A 19,134-nucleotide genomic window follows, 5' to 3' on the forward strand; every position below is an offset into this window, starting at 1 on the left:
TTGATATTTTTTACAGAAGCCTTTCCTGAAATATATAGTGTAAAGAGAATCGGGCATAGATATGGAAAATAAAAATGATTGATTTTTATCTAGGAATTCCAGTAAAATTCCATGGATATTTTTTAGCTGGGTGACATTGCCCTGGGAAGTTTCTGCAAAGTATGTAAAATGTGTCTAAGTGACCCATTTTAGTATAGTATCATCTGTGTGTCAGCTTTGATAGTGTGACTGTTAAGTATTGACATAATTTACTCTTTAGTCTTCCTGTTCTTAGGAGTTAGATTTTTATTCAGATTTACTCATGAGTTAATTTTCTTATCTTCAAATGAACTCTTCAGCTCCACCAAGGGAAAATGACTCATCATGGCAGTGTTGCCTTGTTTATCAAAAAAGGATACAAAAGCTTTATAAAGAAGGGATTAGATAGGGCACTTGAAGTTGTTCTTCATCAGCACAAGTTTTAATTCCTTTTAAGCTTCCCCACTCATTATAATAAGTGAGAGGGAAATTAAGCAGTCACTTTTTTCTCTGTTACTTGGAAATAATAGTGACAGTGAAAGCACAGTTATCCCCAATTTATATTAAAGCTTTAGAGGGAGTAATTTTTTCCTACAGTTATCTTTTTAGATTGACCATGCTTTTTATAGCGACTTAAACCCAGAGATTTCTAATTCCAAATCTCATTTTCTTAACCACTGAGTCTCTTTACTAGAATAGTTCCAGTGTTTTCTAAATTTTCAGTTAATGGTCACCATTTAAAATTTAACAGTGTAACTAAATGATTTATATACATGGTTCAAAGTTCAGAAGGTATGAAAGAGTATACAATAAAACTCTTCTTCCCAGTTATCTAGTTCTGCTCGCTGGCCCCAAGTAGCCATTGAATTAGAACCCTTTTTAGACACCTAAGAAGATTGTAATCCTGTTAAATGATACCCTTTGTATAACAAAAATACTGTATCATTAATATTTTATTTATTCCAATAAACTTATTCTGTGATGACTGAATTATATGCTTAAGCATAGTTGTGGTGAATATAATGATCTTGTCACTACAGGATGAAATTTAAGAGAGAACTTCCATCCCTAAAGTAATGCCTGGTAGAAGAATGAGATAGAACTGCCCAGGATATATGCACCTCTGCTGCATATGGAATGTCTTTACACACATTATTCACATACCTTTTTGTTCCTTTTAAATGTGTCAACTCGTTACAGTGACTGGTGATTTAAATGTTTTTCTGCATGTAGTGGGGTGAGAGGTAGAGGGCAGCAGTGAGCGGTTGTCATCAGCTGTCTCTGGGGCCAGGCTGCCTGTGTTTAGATCCCATTACACCGCTTGCTTGTCCAGGCAGGTTCCTTAATAAAATAACCCCCACCTAAGGTAGCTGAGAATTAAATTGAGTTAATATGTGTAATGCACTTATAAGGTGGCCAGCACATAGGAAGCACACTAGCCTTTGCTCCTGTTACTATTATTTATAACTAGATAGCTTTAATGGTTTCTGATTGTACTGGAAAACCAAGTGATTAGACCTTGGCTGACGTATTAGTTTTCTATGGCAGATACATGAGCAATTTTTACAAATGGTTAGAATGCAACCCTGGGACTAGATACCTGTGTAATGACTCAGGATTTTTGCCAGATTTGTTGGCAAGTATGATTACAATCTTTTTTTTTTTTTTTTAATTTATTTCGGCTGCATTGGGTCTTTGTTGCTGTGCACGGGCTTTCTCTAGTTGCGGCGAGCGGAGCAGGGCGGGGCTACTCTTCGTTGTGGTGCAGTGGCTTCTCCTGTTGCAGAGCATGGCTTCTAGGAGCGCGGGCTCCAGTAGTTGTGGCTTGCGGGATCTAGAGCTCAGGTTCAGTAGTTGTGGTGCACGGGCTTAGTTGCTCCGAGGTATGTGGGATCTTCCCGGACCGGGGCTCGAACCTATGTCCCCTTCATTGGCAGGTGTATTCTTAACCACTGTGCCACCAGGGAGGTCCCTACAATCTTTTAAATAAGCCTGTAGCAGAGTTTGTTTGTTTGTTTGTTTTAATATTTATTTATTTGGCTGCATCGGGTCTTAGTTGTGGCATACGGGATCTTTCGTTGCAGCATGCGGGCTCTCTAGTTGTGGCATGCGGGCTCTAGAGCAGGCAGGCTTAGTTGCCCTGTGGCATGTGGAATCTTAGTTCCCCGACCAGGGATCAAACCCACGTCCCCTGCATTGGAAGGCGGATTCTTAACAATATTGACCACCAGGAAAGTCCCCCTGTAGCAGAGTTTTGAACTGTAGAAATAACATGTTTGCACTGCTTAGCAACTGTGGCAGGTAGAATAATGGTGCCTCGAAGATGTCCGTATCCTAATCCCCAAAACCTGTGAATATTTTAACCTTATACCAAAAGGCACTTTGCAGGTATGATTTAATTAATAAGGCTGTTGAGATGGAGAAATTATTCTGGATTATTCAGGTGGCCCAGTGAAATCACAAGGGTCCTTAAAAGTGAAAGAAGGAGGCAGGAGAGTCAGGAGTCAGAGGGAGATTTGAAGATGGAGGAAGGAAGACTGCCACAAACTAATGGATGTAGGCTACTTCAAGAAGTAGATAAAGTCAAGGAAGTAGATTTTCCCCTACAGCCTCCAGAAGGAATGCAGCCTGCTGACAGCTTCATTTTAGCCCACTAGACCCATTCTGGACTTCTGAACTCTAGAACTGTGTGAAAATAAATTTGCATAGTTTTAAGCCACTGAGTTTGTGGAAATTTGTTACAGCAGCAATAGGAAACTAACCCATCAACCAAGGCAAATGTGTACTATGTAGATGATCTCCAGAGTGGTGCATAATGAGCTACTGTTGTGTATCAGAGCTGTTTCCATAGTGTGGCTGTCATTTACTCTTACGATTTTAGACAGAAACACTCTGCATACTATAGTACTTACTGCCTCCTAGTTTATCTCTGAAGGCCCAGTCAAAGCTGGGTCTTGAAATGGGCATCTAATGAACCCTGAGCCCTTGCACGCATGAGTGTGTGTGTGTGTGTGTGTGTGTAAATGTGCACATATATGTATATTCAAATATATGGACTGTATACACATGTAATGAACATATATGAGGATAAGTGGATTTGTGGAGCATGTGTGTGTATTGGAGTGAGAGCTATCCTAGACTGTTACAGGATTTACAATCCTGTCAAATAATAAATGACTATTTAATGAATTTTGGTTACTTATAAAGGAATCATAATGTAATTTACTTTAAACAGCTTTAGAATGACTTAGTTCTTAATTTTGACATAGACAAGTTATTCCCAGGAGAAGGTCCCGAATGCTTTGTGCTAGAAACAAACATTGACTGACTGGATAGTTGTAGCTTTGCACAGAGCAGTGGTCTCCAACGATAGCATGCATTGGGATCACGTAGAAGGCTTGTCAAACATGATTATCATGATAGAGTTTCTGAGTCAGTGGGTCTGGAGCGGGGCTGGAGAATTTGTATTTCTGATGAGTTTCCAAGTGATGCCGATGCTGCTGGTCTGGGGACCATGCTTCAACTTTTTATTACCTTGAATATTCAGGCAAATATGTGAGCGTCCCCTCACCACCACTTCTTATAGACAGATTTCCTCAGAAGAGCGTTGACACATAGGTGGGGCTGTAGCCGTTCTCAGGCCATAGCTTGGTCACTCCTAGTAGCCTCCCCTTCAAAGCTCATTGCTCACCTTCTGCCTCCGGAGCAGCTGTTGCTAAAGAATATTTGCCATTGTGTAATACCACTGTGTAACATAAAGAAAAATAATTCTGTGTAGTCTTAACTTCATCAGTCAGGTAGAAATTGGAACAAGTACTGATGCTTTTTAGAGTGTCGGTTTTTGTACTGTTTTGAATGATAGAAGTACAGAATTTAAAAGCTGTATTTGTGTTTTTCTGGTTATGCCTGGGCAGCTGTCCTTCTCAGCTCTTAGGTAATGAGAAAACTTAAACCTCTAACTTTAAAAAAAAGTATTATTAAGTATTTATTTATTTATTTATGTGGCTGCGTCGGGTCTTAGTTGCGGCATGCGGGATCTTTCGTTGTGGCGTGTGGACTCTCTAGTTGTGGTGCGCAGACTGTGGAGCGCACGGGCTTAGTTGCCCCACAGCATGTGCGGGTCTTAGTTCCCCGACCAGGGATCGAACTCACGTCGCCTGCGTTAGAAGGCAGATTCTTAACCACTGGACCGCCAGGGAAGTCCCTAAACCTCTAACTTTGTGAAGTAAAAAAACTGTAGTCCGAATATGGAGCCACAGAAAGGGGAGTAAGCAGTTGCCTATCCCTTTGGGCAGGGATCTGGCTGGAATAGGCTGCCCCTTGTCCAGTAGCCCCAGCTGAATCCATGATGCTTCCCCACCATGATATGAGTGACACGACCTCTTGTTTTTTGGGTTTTTTTTAATAGGAATATCTTACTATTCATTTTTATTTATTTAATTTTTTATTATATTTTGGCTGTGTCGGGTCTTCGTTGCTGCGCACAAGGCTTTTTCTAGTTGCGGCGAGCGAGGGCTACTCTTTATTGCGGTGCAAGGACTTCTCATTGCAGTGGCTTTTCTCGTTGTGGACCACGGGCTCTAGGCGCACAGGCTTCAGTAGTTGCAGCACGTGGGCTCAGTAGTTGCGGCACGCAGGCCTTAGAGCATGCAGGCTTCATTAGTTGCAGCACACAGGCTCTAGGGCACGTGGGCTCAGTAGTTGTGGCGCATGGGCTTAGCTGCTCTGTGGCATGTGGGATCTTCCTGGACCAGGGATCGAACCCGTGTCCCTTGCATTGCCAGGTGAATTCTTAACCTCTGTGCCACCAGGGAAGTCCCATGAGTGAGACTTCTGATCTTAAACCGTTGATTTATTCCAGATCAGCTTATTGCTGCTATTAGATCAGAAATACCTGTTCATATGGAGGCCAAATTCTACTTGGAGCACCCTGTTAATTAACCAATATTAGCTACCTTGCAAACAAGTTTTAGGTCCTAGGAAATAAAGTAGCATGTCTACTAGATTAAAAATACTGTTAAATGATTGACGCTTCAAAAAAGAAAATATATTTTTTGGTAAGTTCATTTTACACTGTGGTAGATTTCCTTGAGGTTAGCTTTGGTTCTTGTTATAGATTAAAGTTCTGTATTAGGACCTTAGAAATAAATGCTTTGAACTTAACCAAGGTGGATCTGTCACACCTTGGGCTCCGTTTTGCTCTGGAGTCCATCTTACACTCTATATTCAAAGGTAGGTGGGGACATGAACTCATAGCACTTATATTTTTCAATTCTGTCAGTGCTTTTGCTTTTCTAAGCCAAGAAAGGAGTAAACAAATCCAAACGTGACAGGTAAATTCAGAAGACAAAGCTAAAAATAGGACTAGTAACTTTTAGAGTATTGCAGTTTGTGTTAAGTTTATACTTCGTTGGTAGTGGGACCTTTTTAATATTTCATTTGGAACCTAGGCTAACATTTCAGGAAGTTGTTTTATTAGGAGAATGATGGAGGGGGATCAAATAGAAGGAGAAATTGAACCAATATAAGTCTGGTAGTATATCAGTGGATATTGCCATTGAGTAAAACTTGGTGGGGAAGGATTTCTAGATAGTGAGAGACGTGGGATAAAACTGAAGAAGGAAGAAAGCTAGGACATACATAGTTTCCAACAGGGAAATCATTTGAAGCATAATAAGTGTTACAGAGCCTTTTTTAAAAACCTGCTTTTGACTTCAGTAGAATAAAAATCTATAGTGCTTTAATACAGGAGCAGCCAAGCCTGAGATCTGTTCATGGAAACAGATTGAACTTTATATTGAGCACAGAAATATCCTAAGGTTGAGGAGGAAAAATAATACAAAAGAAGATAAGGCACATTGAGATTTCTTCCTTTGATCTTTTTCAATCCTTAGAATTTTGAGTTTTTGAGGACCACAAGGGAATCCTGGCGAGAGAAGTTCTCCCTCCCTCCTTGTGCATTTGGTCCACCTCCCATCTCACAGGCTGCTTTTCTTTGGGTTATTCTCAGATTTATAAATCAACTTGATAAAATGTATGCAGTCGCACTCCTTGATTTTCTCTCAGATCTGCTTCTTGTGATCTTCCCCGTGTCAGGAAGTTCCTTAGCCAGAAATCTGGAGTAACTCTCAGCTGCTCTTTCTCTCACACTTTAATTAATATACCAGAAAACGCATAGGCTCTACCTTCAGAATCTCTCCAGAGTGACAACTGCTTCTTAAACCATCTCCACCTCTACTGTCCATAGATGAGAGTGACTTTCCCTTTAGCCACGACATCTCAAACTGAGAGATTCGTGCTAATCTGATAGGTGAAAAGCCATTTCAGTGTGGCTTTAACTTGCATGTCTCTGATGGAGTTCAAATGTCTGAAGGTCTTTTTTTTTTTTCTTGGCCATGTGTCTCTTGCGGGATCTTATTAGCTCCCTGACCAGGGATATAACCCGGCATCCTGGCAGTGGAAGCACGGCATCCTAACTGCTGGACCACCAGGGAATTCCCAGAGGTCGAATGTCTTTTTCTTTCTTTTTTTTTTTTTAAATAAATAAATTTATTTATTTATTTATTTTTGGCTGCGTTGGGTCTTCGTTGCTGCACGCGGGCCTTCTCTAGTTGTGGCGAGTTGTGGTTGTTACGGAGCTCGGGTTCTAGGTGTGCGGGCTCAGTAGTTGTGGCGCACGGGGTTAGTTGCTCCGCGGCATGTGGGGTCTTCCCAGACCAGGGCTCAAACCCGTGTCCCCTGCCTTGGCAGGCGGATTCTTAACCACTGTGCCACCAGGGAAGCCCTCAAATGTCTTTTAATATGTTTAAGAACTGTTGGCTTTCCTTCTTTTGTGTGAAGTACATGGTCATGTCATTTGCTCATTTTCTGCTAGGGTTGTTGGGCATTTGTTAGCAATTTTGTAAGAGTTCTTTTCCTTTGGTACTAGGGAGATAAGCCCTCTGTGACTAATGTGAGGTGCAAATATTCCCCCTCTTGCTAATCAGAATCCCTGAGTCAAAAGATGCAGTATTTAACTTGTTAACAGGTGCAGGCAGACTACCTTTCAGAAAGTTTATCAGTTTACATTTCCCCACATTTTATGTGCTTATTTCTCCCCCATCTTTACCCACTTGATTTTTTAAATTAATTAAACATTTTTTGTTGATCTGATAATCAGCACAAACATTTTGTTAATTTTTGTGTCCTAAATTCTTGAGGTTGAGTGTAATTTCAGATATGTAATGGTGTATTTATCAATGATATCTATTCATTTGCTTTTTAAAAATCTTTTATTTTTTAACTTTTTAAATTGAAGTATAGTTGATTTACAATGTTGTGTTAAATACTGCTGTACAGTAAAGTGATACAGTTACACACACACACACACACACACACACACACACACACACATTCTTTTTCATATTCTTTTCCGTCATGGTTTATCACAGGATATTGAACATAGTTCCTGGTGCTATATAGTAGAACCTTGTTGTTTATCCATTCTATATATACTAGTTTATATCTGCTAATCCCCAGCTCCCAATCCCTCCCCCTCCCACTCCCGTCCCCCTTGGCAACCACTAGTCTGTTCTCTATGTCCATGATTCTGTTTCTGTTTCATAGATAGGTTCATTTGTATCACTTTTTAAAGTCTTTATTGGGGCTTCCCTGGTGGTCCAGTGGCTAAGACTCTGTGCTCCCAATGCAAGGGGCCTGGGTTCTATCCTTGGTCAGGGAACTAGATCCCACATGCTACAGCTAAGAGTTTGCATGCCCCAAGTAAAAGATCCCACATACCACTACTAAGACCTAGCACAGGTCTTATTTAAAAAAAAAAAAAAAGTCTTTATTAAATTTATTACAATATTGCTTCTGTTTTATGTTTTGGTTTTTTGGCCTCAAGGCATGTGGGATCCTAGCTCCCCGACCAGGGGTTGAACCCACACCCCCTGCATTGAAACTGGACCACCAGGGAAGTCCCCTGTGTCATATTTTAGATTCCACATGTAAGTGATAGATATCATATGGTATTTGTTTTTCTCTTTCTGACTTACTTCACTTAGTATGATAATCTCTAGTTGCATCCGTGTTGCTGCAAGTGGCATTATTTTGTTCTTTTTTATGGCTGAGTAGTATTGTATTTTATCTGTTTACCACATCTTCTTTATCAGTTCGTTTGTTAGTGGACATTTAGGTTGTTTCCACGTCTTGGCTATTATAAATAGTGCTGCTATGAACATAGGGGTGCCTTTATCTTTTTGAATTATAGTTTTGTCTGGATATATGCCCTGGAGTGGGATTGCTGGATCATATGGTAATTCTATTTTTAATTTTCTGATGAATCTCCATACTGTTTACCATAGTGGCTGCACCAGCTTACATTCCCACCAACAGTGTAGGAGGGTTCCCTTTTCTCCACACCCTCTGCAGCATTTGTTATTTGTAGACTTTCTAATGATGGCCATTCTGACTTGTGTGAGGTGGTACCTTATTGAAGTTTTGATTTGTATTTCTCTAATAATTAGCTATGTTGAGCATCTTTTCATGTTCCTACTGGCCATCTGTATTTCTTCTTTGGAGAAATGTCTCTATAGGTCTGCTGATTTTTCGATTGGGTTGTTTGTAAATTTGGTGTTCAGTTTTATGAGCTATTTGTACATTTTGGAAATTAAGACCCTGTCGCATTGTTGGCAGATATTTTCTCCCATTCTGTAGGTGGTCTTTCGTTTTGTTTATGGTATCCTTTGCTGTGCAAAACGTTGTAAGTTTGATTCGGTCTCATTTATTTTTGTTTTTATCTCTGTTGCCTTGGAAGACTGACCTAAGATATTGGTACGATTTATGTCAGAGAATGTTTTGCCTACGTTCTCTTTTAGGAGTTTTATAGTGTAATGTCTTTTAAGTCTTTAAGCCATTTGAGTTTATTTTTGCGTATGGTGAGAGGGTGTGTTCTAACTTCATTGATTTACATGTGGCTGTCCAATTTCCCAACACCACTTGCTGAAGAGCCTGTCTTTTTTCCATTTTATATTCTTGCCTCCTTTGTCGAAGGTTAATTGACCGTAGGTGTGTGGGCTTATTTCTGGGCTCGCTATTCTGTTCTATTGGTCTGTATGTCTGCTTTTGTGGCAGTACAACACTGTTTGATTACTGTAGCTGTGTAGTAGTGTCTGAAGTCTGGGATGGTTATGCCTCCTGTTTGCTCTTTTTCATCAGGATTGCTTTGGCAGTTCTGGATGTTTTATGGTTCCATATCAATTTAGGATTACTTGTTCTAGTTCTGTGAAAAATGTCATGGGTAATTTGATGGGGATTGCATTAAGTCTGTAGATTGCTTTGGGTAATATGGCCATTTTAACAATATTCAAATCCAAGAGCATGAGATATCTTTCCATTTCTTTGAATCATTTTCAGTTTCCTTTATTAATGTTTTATAGTTCTCAGCATATAAGTCTTTCACCTCTTTGGTCAGGTTTATTCATAGGTATTTTATTTTGGGGGTTGCAATTTTAAAAGGTTTTGTTTTTTTACGTTCTCTTTCTGATTTCATGGTTGGTGTAAAGAAATGCAACTGATTTCTGAATGATAATCTTGTATCGTGATACTTTGCTGAATTCGTTTATTAGATCTAGTGGTTTTTGTGTGGAGTCCTTAGGGTTTTCTATATATAGTATCATGTCATCTGCATATAGTGACAGTTTTACCTCTTCCCTTCCCATTTGGATACCTTTTGTTTCGTTTTCTTGTCTGATTGCTGTGGCTAGGACTTCCAATACTATGTTGAATAGGAGTGGTGAGAATGAGCATCCTTGTCTTGTTCCAGATTTTAGCAGGAAGGCTTTCAGCTTTTCACAATTGAGTATTATATTGGCTGTGGGTTTGTCATAAATGGCTTTTATTATGTTGGGATGTGTTTCCTCTATATCCACTTTGGTAAGAGTTTTTTTATCATGAATGGATGTTGAATTTTGTCAAATGCTTTTTCTGTGTCTTTGAGATGATCATGTGGCTTTTGTCTTTTGTTGATGTGGTATATCACATTGATTCATTCTCACATGTTGAACCATCCTTGTAACTCTGGAATGAATCCAACTTGATCATGGTATATAATCCTTTTTATGTGTTGTTGGATTCGGTTTGCTAATATTTTGTTGAGAATTTTTGCATCTATATTCATCAAAGATACTGGCCTGTAATTTTCTTTTTTCGTGGTGTCTTTGGTTTTGGTATCAGGATGATGGTGGCTTCATAGAATGCACTTGGGAGTGTTCCCCCCTCTTCAGTTTTTTTGGAAGAGTTTGAGAAGGATAGGTATGAGTTCTTCTTTATATGTTTGGTAGAAGCCATCTGGTCCTGGACTTTTGTTCATAGGGAGTTTTTTTTTTAATTACAAATTCTATTTCACTTCTAGTGATCTATCTGTTCAAATTATCTATTTTTTCTTGATTCAGTTTTGGTGGCCTGTATGTTTCTAGAAACTTTTCCATTTCTTCTAGGTTGTCGAATTTGTTGGTATGTAATTATTCCTAGTATTCCCTTATGGTTTTTTGTATTTCTGCAGTATCAGTTGTTAAGACTCCTTTTTCATTTGTTACTTTGTTTATTTGGGTTTTCTTTTCTTCTTGTTGAGCTTGGCCAGCAGTTTGTCAGTCTTGTTTATCCTTTCAAAGAACCGGCTCTTGGTTTTATTGAATTTTTTTTCTATTGTTTTTTATTTTCTTCTCAATTTATTTCCTCTCTGATAGTTATTATTTCCTTCGTTCTGACTTTAGGTTTTGTTTGTTCTTCTTTTTCTAATTCTTTTAAGTGATAAGTTAGGTTGTTTGAGATTTTTCTTGTTTCTTGAGGAAGGCCTGTATTTCTGTGAACTTCTTTCTAAGAACTGCTTTTGCTGCATCCCATAGATTTTGTTTGGTTGTGTTTTCATTGTCATTTGTCTTAAGGTATTTTCTAATTTCCTCTTTGATTTCATCATTGACCCATTGTTTTTTTAGTACCATGTTGTTTTGTCTCCATGTAATCATGTTTTTTTTTCTCATTTCTTTTTCTGTGGTTTATTTCTAGTTTCCTGCCATTGTCATCAGAAAAGATGCTTAAGATAATTCCTGTACTCTTAAGTTTGTTGAGGCTTGTTTTGTGCCCTAGTATGTGGTCAGTCCTAGAGAATGTTCCATGTGCACTTGAAAAGAATGTGTATTCTGGATATTTTGGATGTAATGTCCTGAAAATATCAATTAAGTCTAACTTGTATCATTTAGGATCTCTGTTGCCTTATTGATTTTCTATCTAGAAGATATGTTCATTGATGTCAGTGAGGTGTTAAAGTCTCCTACTGTTGTTGTATTGTCACTTTCTCCCTTTATGTTTCGTTAGTCTTTGTTTTATGTATTTGGGTGTTCCTTTATTAAGTGCATATATGTAAAATCATCTTCTTGTATTGATTCTTTTATCAATATATAGTGTCCTTCTTTATCTTTCTTTATGGCCTTTATTTTAAAGTCTATTTTTTCTGCTATGAGTATTGCGACCCCCACTTTCTTATCGTTTCCGTTTGCATGAAGTATCTTTTTCCATCCCCTTACTTTCAATCTATGTGTGTCCTTTGCCCTAAAGTGGGTCACTTGTAGGCAGCACATTATAGCCTCTTATTTTTTAATCCAGTATGCCACTCTTTGTCTTTTGATTGAAACATTTAGTCCATTGACATTTAAGGTAATTATTGATAGCTATGTATTGGGTTGGCCCAAAAGTTCATTTGCTTTTTTTCTGTAAGCTGGCTTTAGTATTGCTTAGTTCTCTTTAACTTCATTCGAAACAATTTTGTTACACTCTATTGTGACAGCTATCATATCAGCGTGCATTAAAAAAAAAATTATCGAAATTGGTGAATTTTTGTGTAGCTATTTTAATATTGAAGATGGAAGAAAAAAACAACATTTTCAGCATATTATGGTTTATCATTTCAAGAAAGGTAAAAACGCAAAAAAAATTTGTGAAGTGTATGGAGAAGGTGCTGTGACTGATTGAACATGTCAAAAGTGGTTTGCGAGGTTTCGTGCTGGAGATTTCTTGCTGGACGTTGCTCTACGGTCAGGTAGAGAGGTTGAGGTTGATAGCGATCAAATTGAGACATTCATTGAGAACAATCAACGTTATACCACGCAGCAGATAGTTGACATAAGCAAAATATCCAAATCGAGCATTGAAAATCATTTGCACCAGTTTGGTTATGTTCATCGCTTTGATGTTTGGGTTCCACGTAAGTTAAGCGAAAAAAAAACTTCTTGACTGTATTTCTGCATGCGATTCTCTACTTAAACGTAACACAACTGTTCTGTTTTTAAAACAAAATGACAGGCGATGAAAAATGGATACTGTACAATAATGTGGAATGGAGGAGATTGTGGGGTAAGCGAAATGAACCACCACCACCAACCCCACCAAAGGCTGGTCTTCATCCAAATAGGTGATATTATGTATATGGTGGGATTGAAGGGAGTCTTCTATTATGAGCTCCTTCCGCAAAACCAAACGATTAATTCTAACAATTACTGCTCCCACTTAGACCAACTGAAAGCAGCACTTGACAAAAAGAATCCAGAATTAGTCAACAGAAAACACATAATCTTCCATCAGGATAACGCAAGACCACATGTTTCTTTGATGACCAGGCAAGAACTGTTACAGCTTGGCTGGGAAGTTCTGATTCATCTGCCCTATTCATTGTGCCTTCGGATTTCCATTTATTTCGGTCTTTACAAAATTCTCTTCATGGAAAAAAATTTCAATTCCCTGGAAGACTATAAAGGCATCTGGAACAGTTCTTTACCTAAAAAGATAAAAAGTTTTGCAAAGATGGAATTATGAAGTTTCCTGGAAAATGGCAGAAGGTAGTGGAAGAAAATGGTGAATACATTGTTCAATAAAGTTCTTGGTGAAAATGAAAAATGTATCTTATTTTTACTTACAAACCAAAGGAACTTTTTGGCCAACCCAATATTTATTGCCATTTTAAACCTTATTTTCCCATTGATTTTTATTTCTTTTCCGTCCCTTCTTCTTTGTTCTTGTGTGTGGGTGTGTGTGTGTGTGTGTTCATTCTGATGATTTTCTTTTGTATTGATATTATACTTATGTTCTCTTCGTTTTGGTTTTTGTGAATCTGTTCTATGTTTTTGATTTGTGATTACCCTGTTTTTCAAGTATGTTAACCCCTTCCTATATCTACTTGCCTTAGACTGATAGTCATATAGGCTCAAACACATTTTAGGGAGAACAAATTCTACATTTTCTTCCCTGCTCCCCATTTTACAATTTTTTAAAAAATTCATTAATTTACTTATTTATTTTTGGCTGCGTTGGATCTTCGCTGCTGCAGGCGGGCTCTCTCCAGTTGTGGCAAGCGGGGGTCACTCCCTGCCGCGGTGCACAGGCCTCCCATCGCGGTGGCCTCTCCCGTTGCGGAGCACAGGCTCCAGGCGCACAGGCCTCAGCAGTTGTGGCATGTGGGCTTAGCAGCTGTGGCTCGCGGGCTCCAGAGTGCAGGCTCAGCAGCTGTGGCGCACGGGCCCAGCTGCTCTGCAGCATGTGGGATCCTCCCGGACCAGGGCTCGAACCCGTGCCCCCTGCATTGGCAGGCGGATTCTTAACCACTGCGCCACAAGGGAAGCCCCCATTTTACAATTTTGATGTCCTCTTTTACATCTTCATGTTTATCCTTTTGCTGTTCATTGTGGTTATCATCACTTTCACAGAAATTTTTTAATTTTTTAAAATCTACTGGCTTATTTAAATGATTTATTTTCCAGTTGTGATTTTCTCTTTCCTATAGATTCTTCATTTCTATTTAGGGAAGACCTTTCAATATTTCCTTTAGGATGGGTTTAGTATTGCTGTATTCTTTTAGTTTTTGCTTGTCTGAGAAATTCTTTATCTCTTCTTCCATTCTAAATGATAATCTTGCTGGGTAGAGTATCCTAGGTTACACATTTTTCCCTTTCAGGACTGAATATGTTGGGTTGGCCAGAAAGTTCGTTTGGGTTTTGCCATAAGATGGTACGGGGAAACCTGAATGAATTTTTTGGCCAACCCAATATCTTGCCACTCCCTTCTGGCCTGCAATGCTTCTGTATAGAAACCAGCTGATAGTCTTTTGGGGGGTTCCCTTGTAATGAACTCTTGCTGCCTTTAAAATCCTCTGTCTTTAAGTTTTGCTATTTTTGTTATAATATGTCTTGGTGTAGGTCTGTTTGGGATTTATCTTGTTTGGGACCCTCCGGGCTTCCTGTACCTGGATATCTGGTTCCTTCTTTAGGTTTGGAAACTTTTCAGCCATAATTTCTTCAGATACATTTTCAGTCCTCTTTTCTCTTTCTTCCTCTTCTGGAATTCCTAGTATGCGTAGGTTGGCATGCTTTATATTATCCCATAGGTCTCTTATATTGCTTTCATTTTTTTTTCATTTGACTTTCTGTCTGCTGTCTTGATTGGGTGGTTTCCATTATTTTATCTTCCAGTTCACTTGTTCTTCTGCATTTTTCTTTCTGCTATTCATTGCCTTTAGCTCAGCTTTCATCTCTGCAAATGAGTTTTCTGTTTTTTCTTGGTTCCTCTTTATAGTTTCTAGCTGTTTTTTTTTTTACAGTAATCTGCATTTCTGTCAATAGCCTTTCTTTTTTTTAATTAGTTAATTAATTTATTTATTTTTGGCTGTGTTGGGTCTTCGTTTCTGTGCGAGGGCTTTCTCTAGTTGCGGCAAGCGGGGGCCACTCTTCATCACGGTGCACGGGCCTTTCACTGTCGTGGCCTCTCTTATTGCGGGGCAAAGGCTCCAGACGCGCAGGCTCAGTAGTTGTGGCTCACGGGCCTAGTTGCTCTGTGGCATGTGGGATCTTCCCAGACCAGGGCTCGAACCCGTGTCCCCTGCATTGGCAGGCAGACTCTCAACCACTGCACCACCAGGGAAGCCCTGTCAATGGCCTTTCTTAATTCCTTCAGTATTTCCATTGCCTCTTTTTTGAAATCGGTGTCTATTAGACTGAAGAGGTCTGCTTCATTGTTTGTTCTTTCAGGGTAATTCTGTTGGTCTTTTAACTGGGAGTGGTTTCTCTGCTTCTTCATTTTACTTGTGTTTATCTTACTCTGTGAGTTTAGGAGAAACAGTTACCTACTTTGGTCTTAGAGGGCTGTTTATGTGGGGGTGTCCCTGTGTAGCTTGTACGTGTTTAATATATTTGGTATGAAGGCTGTTTTTAGTATGGATGCCTGTTGCCTCTTTACTCAGCATGTGCTGGTCATTACCCCCTGATAGGGGAGGGGGTGTGCAGATGCCACGGCTGGTGTCTGGTCTGGCAGCGGCTCAGGCACACCCCCAGAGCATGCAGTGGGAGCAGAGGCAGTTCGTGACCACTCCTGGATATTCATTTCCTTTTTTAAAGAAATTATTGTTTATTCTTTTTCCAGGTTCAGATCCATTGTTAAGTATGCTGCAGATTTAACTTTTTAAAAAATCTCTCTTACCATAAGGGTGTTTTTAGTTTAATCTCTCTCAGTGTGTTGAATGAATTTGACTGTTCCTTAGTGGTGTTTATAGCAGTTGTTTTCCTTCACCAACCTTGGAGTGATTTAGTTGTATTTTGGTAACTGGTATGTTTTGACCCTATGATCTTGTACTCTTTGTATATTTTTGTAAGCCCAGTGGAGTGTGGACAAGGTATTGGTAGTTTTATTATAAAGAGCCTCAACTTCATATGGTACTAGAAGCACTCTTTAATTACTACTAATTTTCTGCATATCAAATTATGCTGTCATTTTTATTATTTATTGACAGATAATCCAAACATCTTTTTTGTGGATTTGGAGCATATTACTAACTTTTGGCAGCAGCAGCTTATTTTCCTAATTAAACAGATTGGTGTGTGAGTTTCTATTCGTGTTTTTTTTATGGACCCTAATTGAGCAGTGACAAGATGTGAGTTGGGTTCATTGGACACGAGGCAAAAAGCTCCAGGATTAAAATTTGACCTTGGTTTACACAAAAACCTGTCCACAAATGTTCCTAGTATCATTATTCATAATAGCCAAAAAGTAGAAACAACCCAGATGTCTGTCAACTGTTGAATGAATAAACGAAGTGTGGTGTATGCATTCAGTTGAATAATTTGGCCATAAATAGGAAAGACTGACATGTGCTACAACCTGGATGAACCTTGGAAACATTATAAGTGAAAAAGCCAGTCACAAAAGGCCACCTGTTGTGTGATTCCATTTATATCAACCGGCTAAAGCAACCAAATCCCAAGAGAAAGAAAGTAGATTGATGAGTGGTTGTGAGGGGCTGGGGGTGGGTGGATGAGAAGGGACTGCTCATGGGTATGAGTTTTCTTTTTGATGATGAAGGTGCTCTAAAATTAATAGCAGTTTTGGCTGCACAACTCTGCATTTACTAAAAGCCAGTTAACTGTACACTTTAAAAGGGTGAATTTTATGGCATGTAAGTTATACCTCAATAAAGCTGTTACGAAAAATTGGTCTCAGATAATGAGTGTGAGAGGGTAACAGAGGAAAGTAAACTGAGGAACTCCTCAGTCTTCTTTGAGAGTGGAAGAAGGAAAGGATATGATTTGCAGGGAAGAGAAAGATTAACCTGAGTTTGCTTCTTTAGAAATTAATATTGGGCAGTCGTATGTTTGAGATGAATTTTTGTTAACACAGAGTGATGTTCTTTATATGGATTGTTTTTGATACACAATTTTTAATAATAGGTCAGTCTTATGAAATTCGCATGCTGGATAATCGGAAAATGGGAGATGTGCCTGAGATCACTGGAAAACTGGTAAAGGTAAGGACCATCTGTTTAAATTCCTAAAAGATACTGCAGTGACTCAAAAAAGTAGCAGTTTTGCTGCAAGAGTTTTGTTTTTTGTTGCAGGAGTTATTAAAAAATTATTTAATTTCACTTTAAGAAAGTAATTTCTTTCACTTTAAGAAAGTAAGTTTTAATGGCTATATTAAAACTCTTTTGAGCTATATTTTGTTTACTCCTCTGTAAAATAGGAATTATAGTAATTACTGAGTGAAATAAATGTGAAGGCCCTCTGGAAACAAGGCGCCATAGAAAAGTTAGTTGCAGCTAAAGGAGGGAGAAAAACCCACTACCACAACAAAAACTTTGTTTCTCTTTCAAAGTAAAAGATAGTGTGGGGGGAAAATATGTGTTACTTTGAAACTTTTATTTCACCTCTTAAAACTTCTCTAAGTAAAATTTGATCTCTTCATGCTACTGATGTATCTGAATGAAGAGTCAGTTATTCCAGGCCTAGGAGGGGCAACCAACCCATTCCTTTTACGATGTGTCTTCAGACCCATCCCCGGCCCCTGCAGTGTCATGCAGGGTGGGTCCTTCTAGCCTCTACCTGTCACGCACCACACAGTATCATAAACTCCAGAGCATTACAGGGCAAGGGTTACGGAAGAAGCTTAATTGGGAAAAGGGAAAACTTCATCGTGGCTAACTGTTAGCAAGGGAGAAGCAGGATGAGTTCTCTCGGTCCTTCCATCTTCCTACAGAGAGGCCTGTTGGGGCCCGAGTGCTGCTGGGCCCTCAGTGTGGAGAGGCATTCCACTGGAAAGACCCATCCCTTTTCAGACGGGCGAGCATGGGGAAGGCAGCCTGCGGGGGAGTGGACAGCAGTACTAATGCTAACAAATTAGGCTTGTCCAGAAAGCAGCTGCTCAGCACTGGAGGCCTGAGAGTCTCTGGGATATTTTAGTACTCCTCCCACTGCTGGGGGCAGGAAGCTCCCAATCCTGTGAGAGGTTCTGGTCCCCAGTGGATCATTGCCTTGCCAACCTGGAGTAAGCTCCCAGGTTTCTTCTCACTCCCGGGGCTCCCAACATTCTCAGAACAGAAGGAGAGAGGTTATTTACCCATTCTCACGTGTGCCATCTGAACATGGAGTCTGTCATGTCTGTGTTCCATCAGTGGGTTTGATCATTTCCCTAAAGGGTGGGCCAGATGGCCTTGTTTTTTTTATCCCCTCCTATAGGCTTTCTCACCTGTATTGAACACTGATTAGATTCACCCTTTTAAAAAGGCATCAGCACTGTTCCCAGTGAGCAAGCCCTATTGAATTGGTTATACTCTGCTGTACTCTAGTGACAAATAGCTATGGTTTGGTCAAGGAGCAACAGCTCTCATTTTTCAGAGTCTAGGAGGCTTAGCAGTGTTGAAGATTCTCTCAGCGTGTCTTGCTCCCAGCTGGTCATTGTCAGACAAGTACTGGGCACCCTGGCAAATCTTTGCCAAATTGTACCACACCTGGTTAAAATTCAGCCTAGTAATATATTGTTTAAGGGAAGATGTGGGTGAACTCTTTCGTCATTGTGAAAGTCATAGGGTTACTTTTTAAAAGGTCTTAGTTTCATCTTCCACTTGATAAGCCACATGTCTGATTTTTGGTGGATGTGCCAGAATACATCCAGTTACATCCTTAGAGCTTGCCTGGGATTCAGTTACAGTCTGCTACTGCCAGAGACTACAGGATAACTTTCTTAAAGACCACATGCTTCTTCATCTAGAGGATCCCTAAAATACTGTGCAGCCATCTAGCAGCCATCTAGAGTTTAATTTCCTGGCCCCTTGATCTTTGACTCTGCTGTTGAGGGTGGGGGGGGGGGTCTTCGGGATCAAATGCTGCTGGTCAAAGGTGCTTTGGAACTTCTTGACCTTAAAATATTCAGTGATGTGCTTTCTCTGATTGTTCTGTTTCTGTCTTATTGTTAGGGCCCCTTTATCTGTGGCTGATTCTCTAGGTGTATTGTCTCCTTTTAGTCAGAACTTCCAGATAACAACTTTTCCCCTTCCAGTTTCACTTAAGAGGTTTTCTTTTATATCTTGCCATTTCTTAACTATGGTCCTCCATATTCCTTATTGTACTGTCTTATGTCTTAGTCTGACCTAGAATGGGGTTTAGTAAAACACTTAAAACTAATACCTGTATTCTCATACTATTTTCATCTGCATTCATGGGTTTGATCTGGTTCTTACTAAATATGGAAGAATCAAAATCATGACATTTTCTGTGCTGCACTTCTGAGAGATCAACCTGCTGGTGAATGTGAACCAGGAGCCAC

The 19,134-nt window shown here is 39.5% G+C and overlaps 1 protein-coding gene and 1 long non-coding RNA gene across 5 annotated transcripts in view; one reads left to right on the top strand and one right to left on the bottom strand.

Moving 5' to 3' along the window:
* The window catches only part of UBP1 (upstream binding protein 1), a 67,291-nt gene that overhangs the window by 24,672 nt on the left and 23,485 nt on the right, over positions 1 to 19,134 (top strand). For 3 of the 4 annotated variants that reach the window (XR_014232888.1, XR_014232889.1, XM_082348560.1), the window contains one exon: positions 16,764 to 16,840. Coding sequence is in view for 1 of the 4 variants with exons in the window: in XM_082348560.1 (XP_082204686.1) it covers positions 16,764 to 16,840 (77 nt within the window). In the remaining 3 variants the exon portion in view is untranslated. Of the gene's footprint in view, positions 1 to 12,730; positions 12,907 to 16,763; positions 16,841 to 19,134 lie in introns of those variants that run through there. The other variant, XR_014232890.1, reaches the window with a different exon arrangement.
* The window catches only part of LOC309608568, a 170,739-nt gene that overhangs the window by 2,164 nt on the left and 149,441 nt on the right, over positions 1 to 19,134 (bottom strand). The window lies entirely within an intron of this gene.

The sequence above is a fragment of the Balaenoptera borealis genome (assembly GCF_965194805.1).
Source record: "Balaenoptera borealis genome assembly, chromosome: 12".
In the NCBI taxonomy this organism is placed as follows: domain Eukaryota; kingdom Metazoa; phylum Chordata; class Mammalia; order Artiodactyla; family Balaenopteridae; genus Balaenoptera; species Balaenoptera borealis.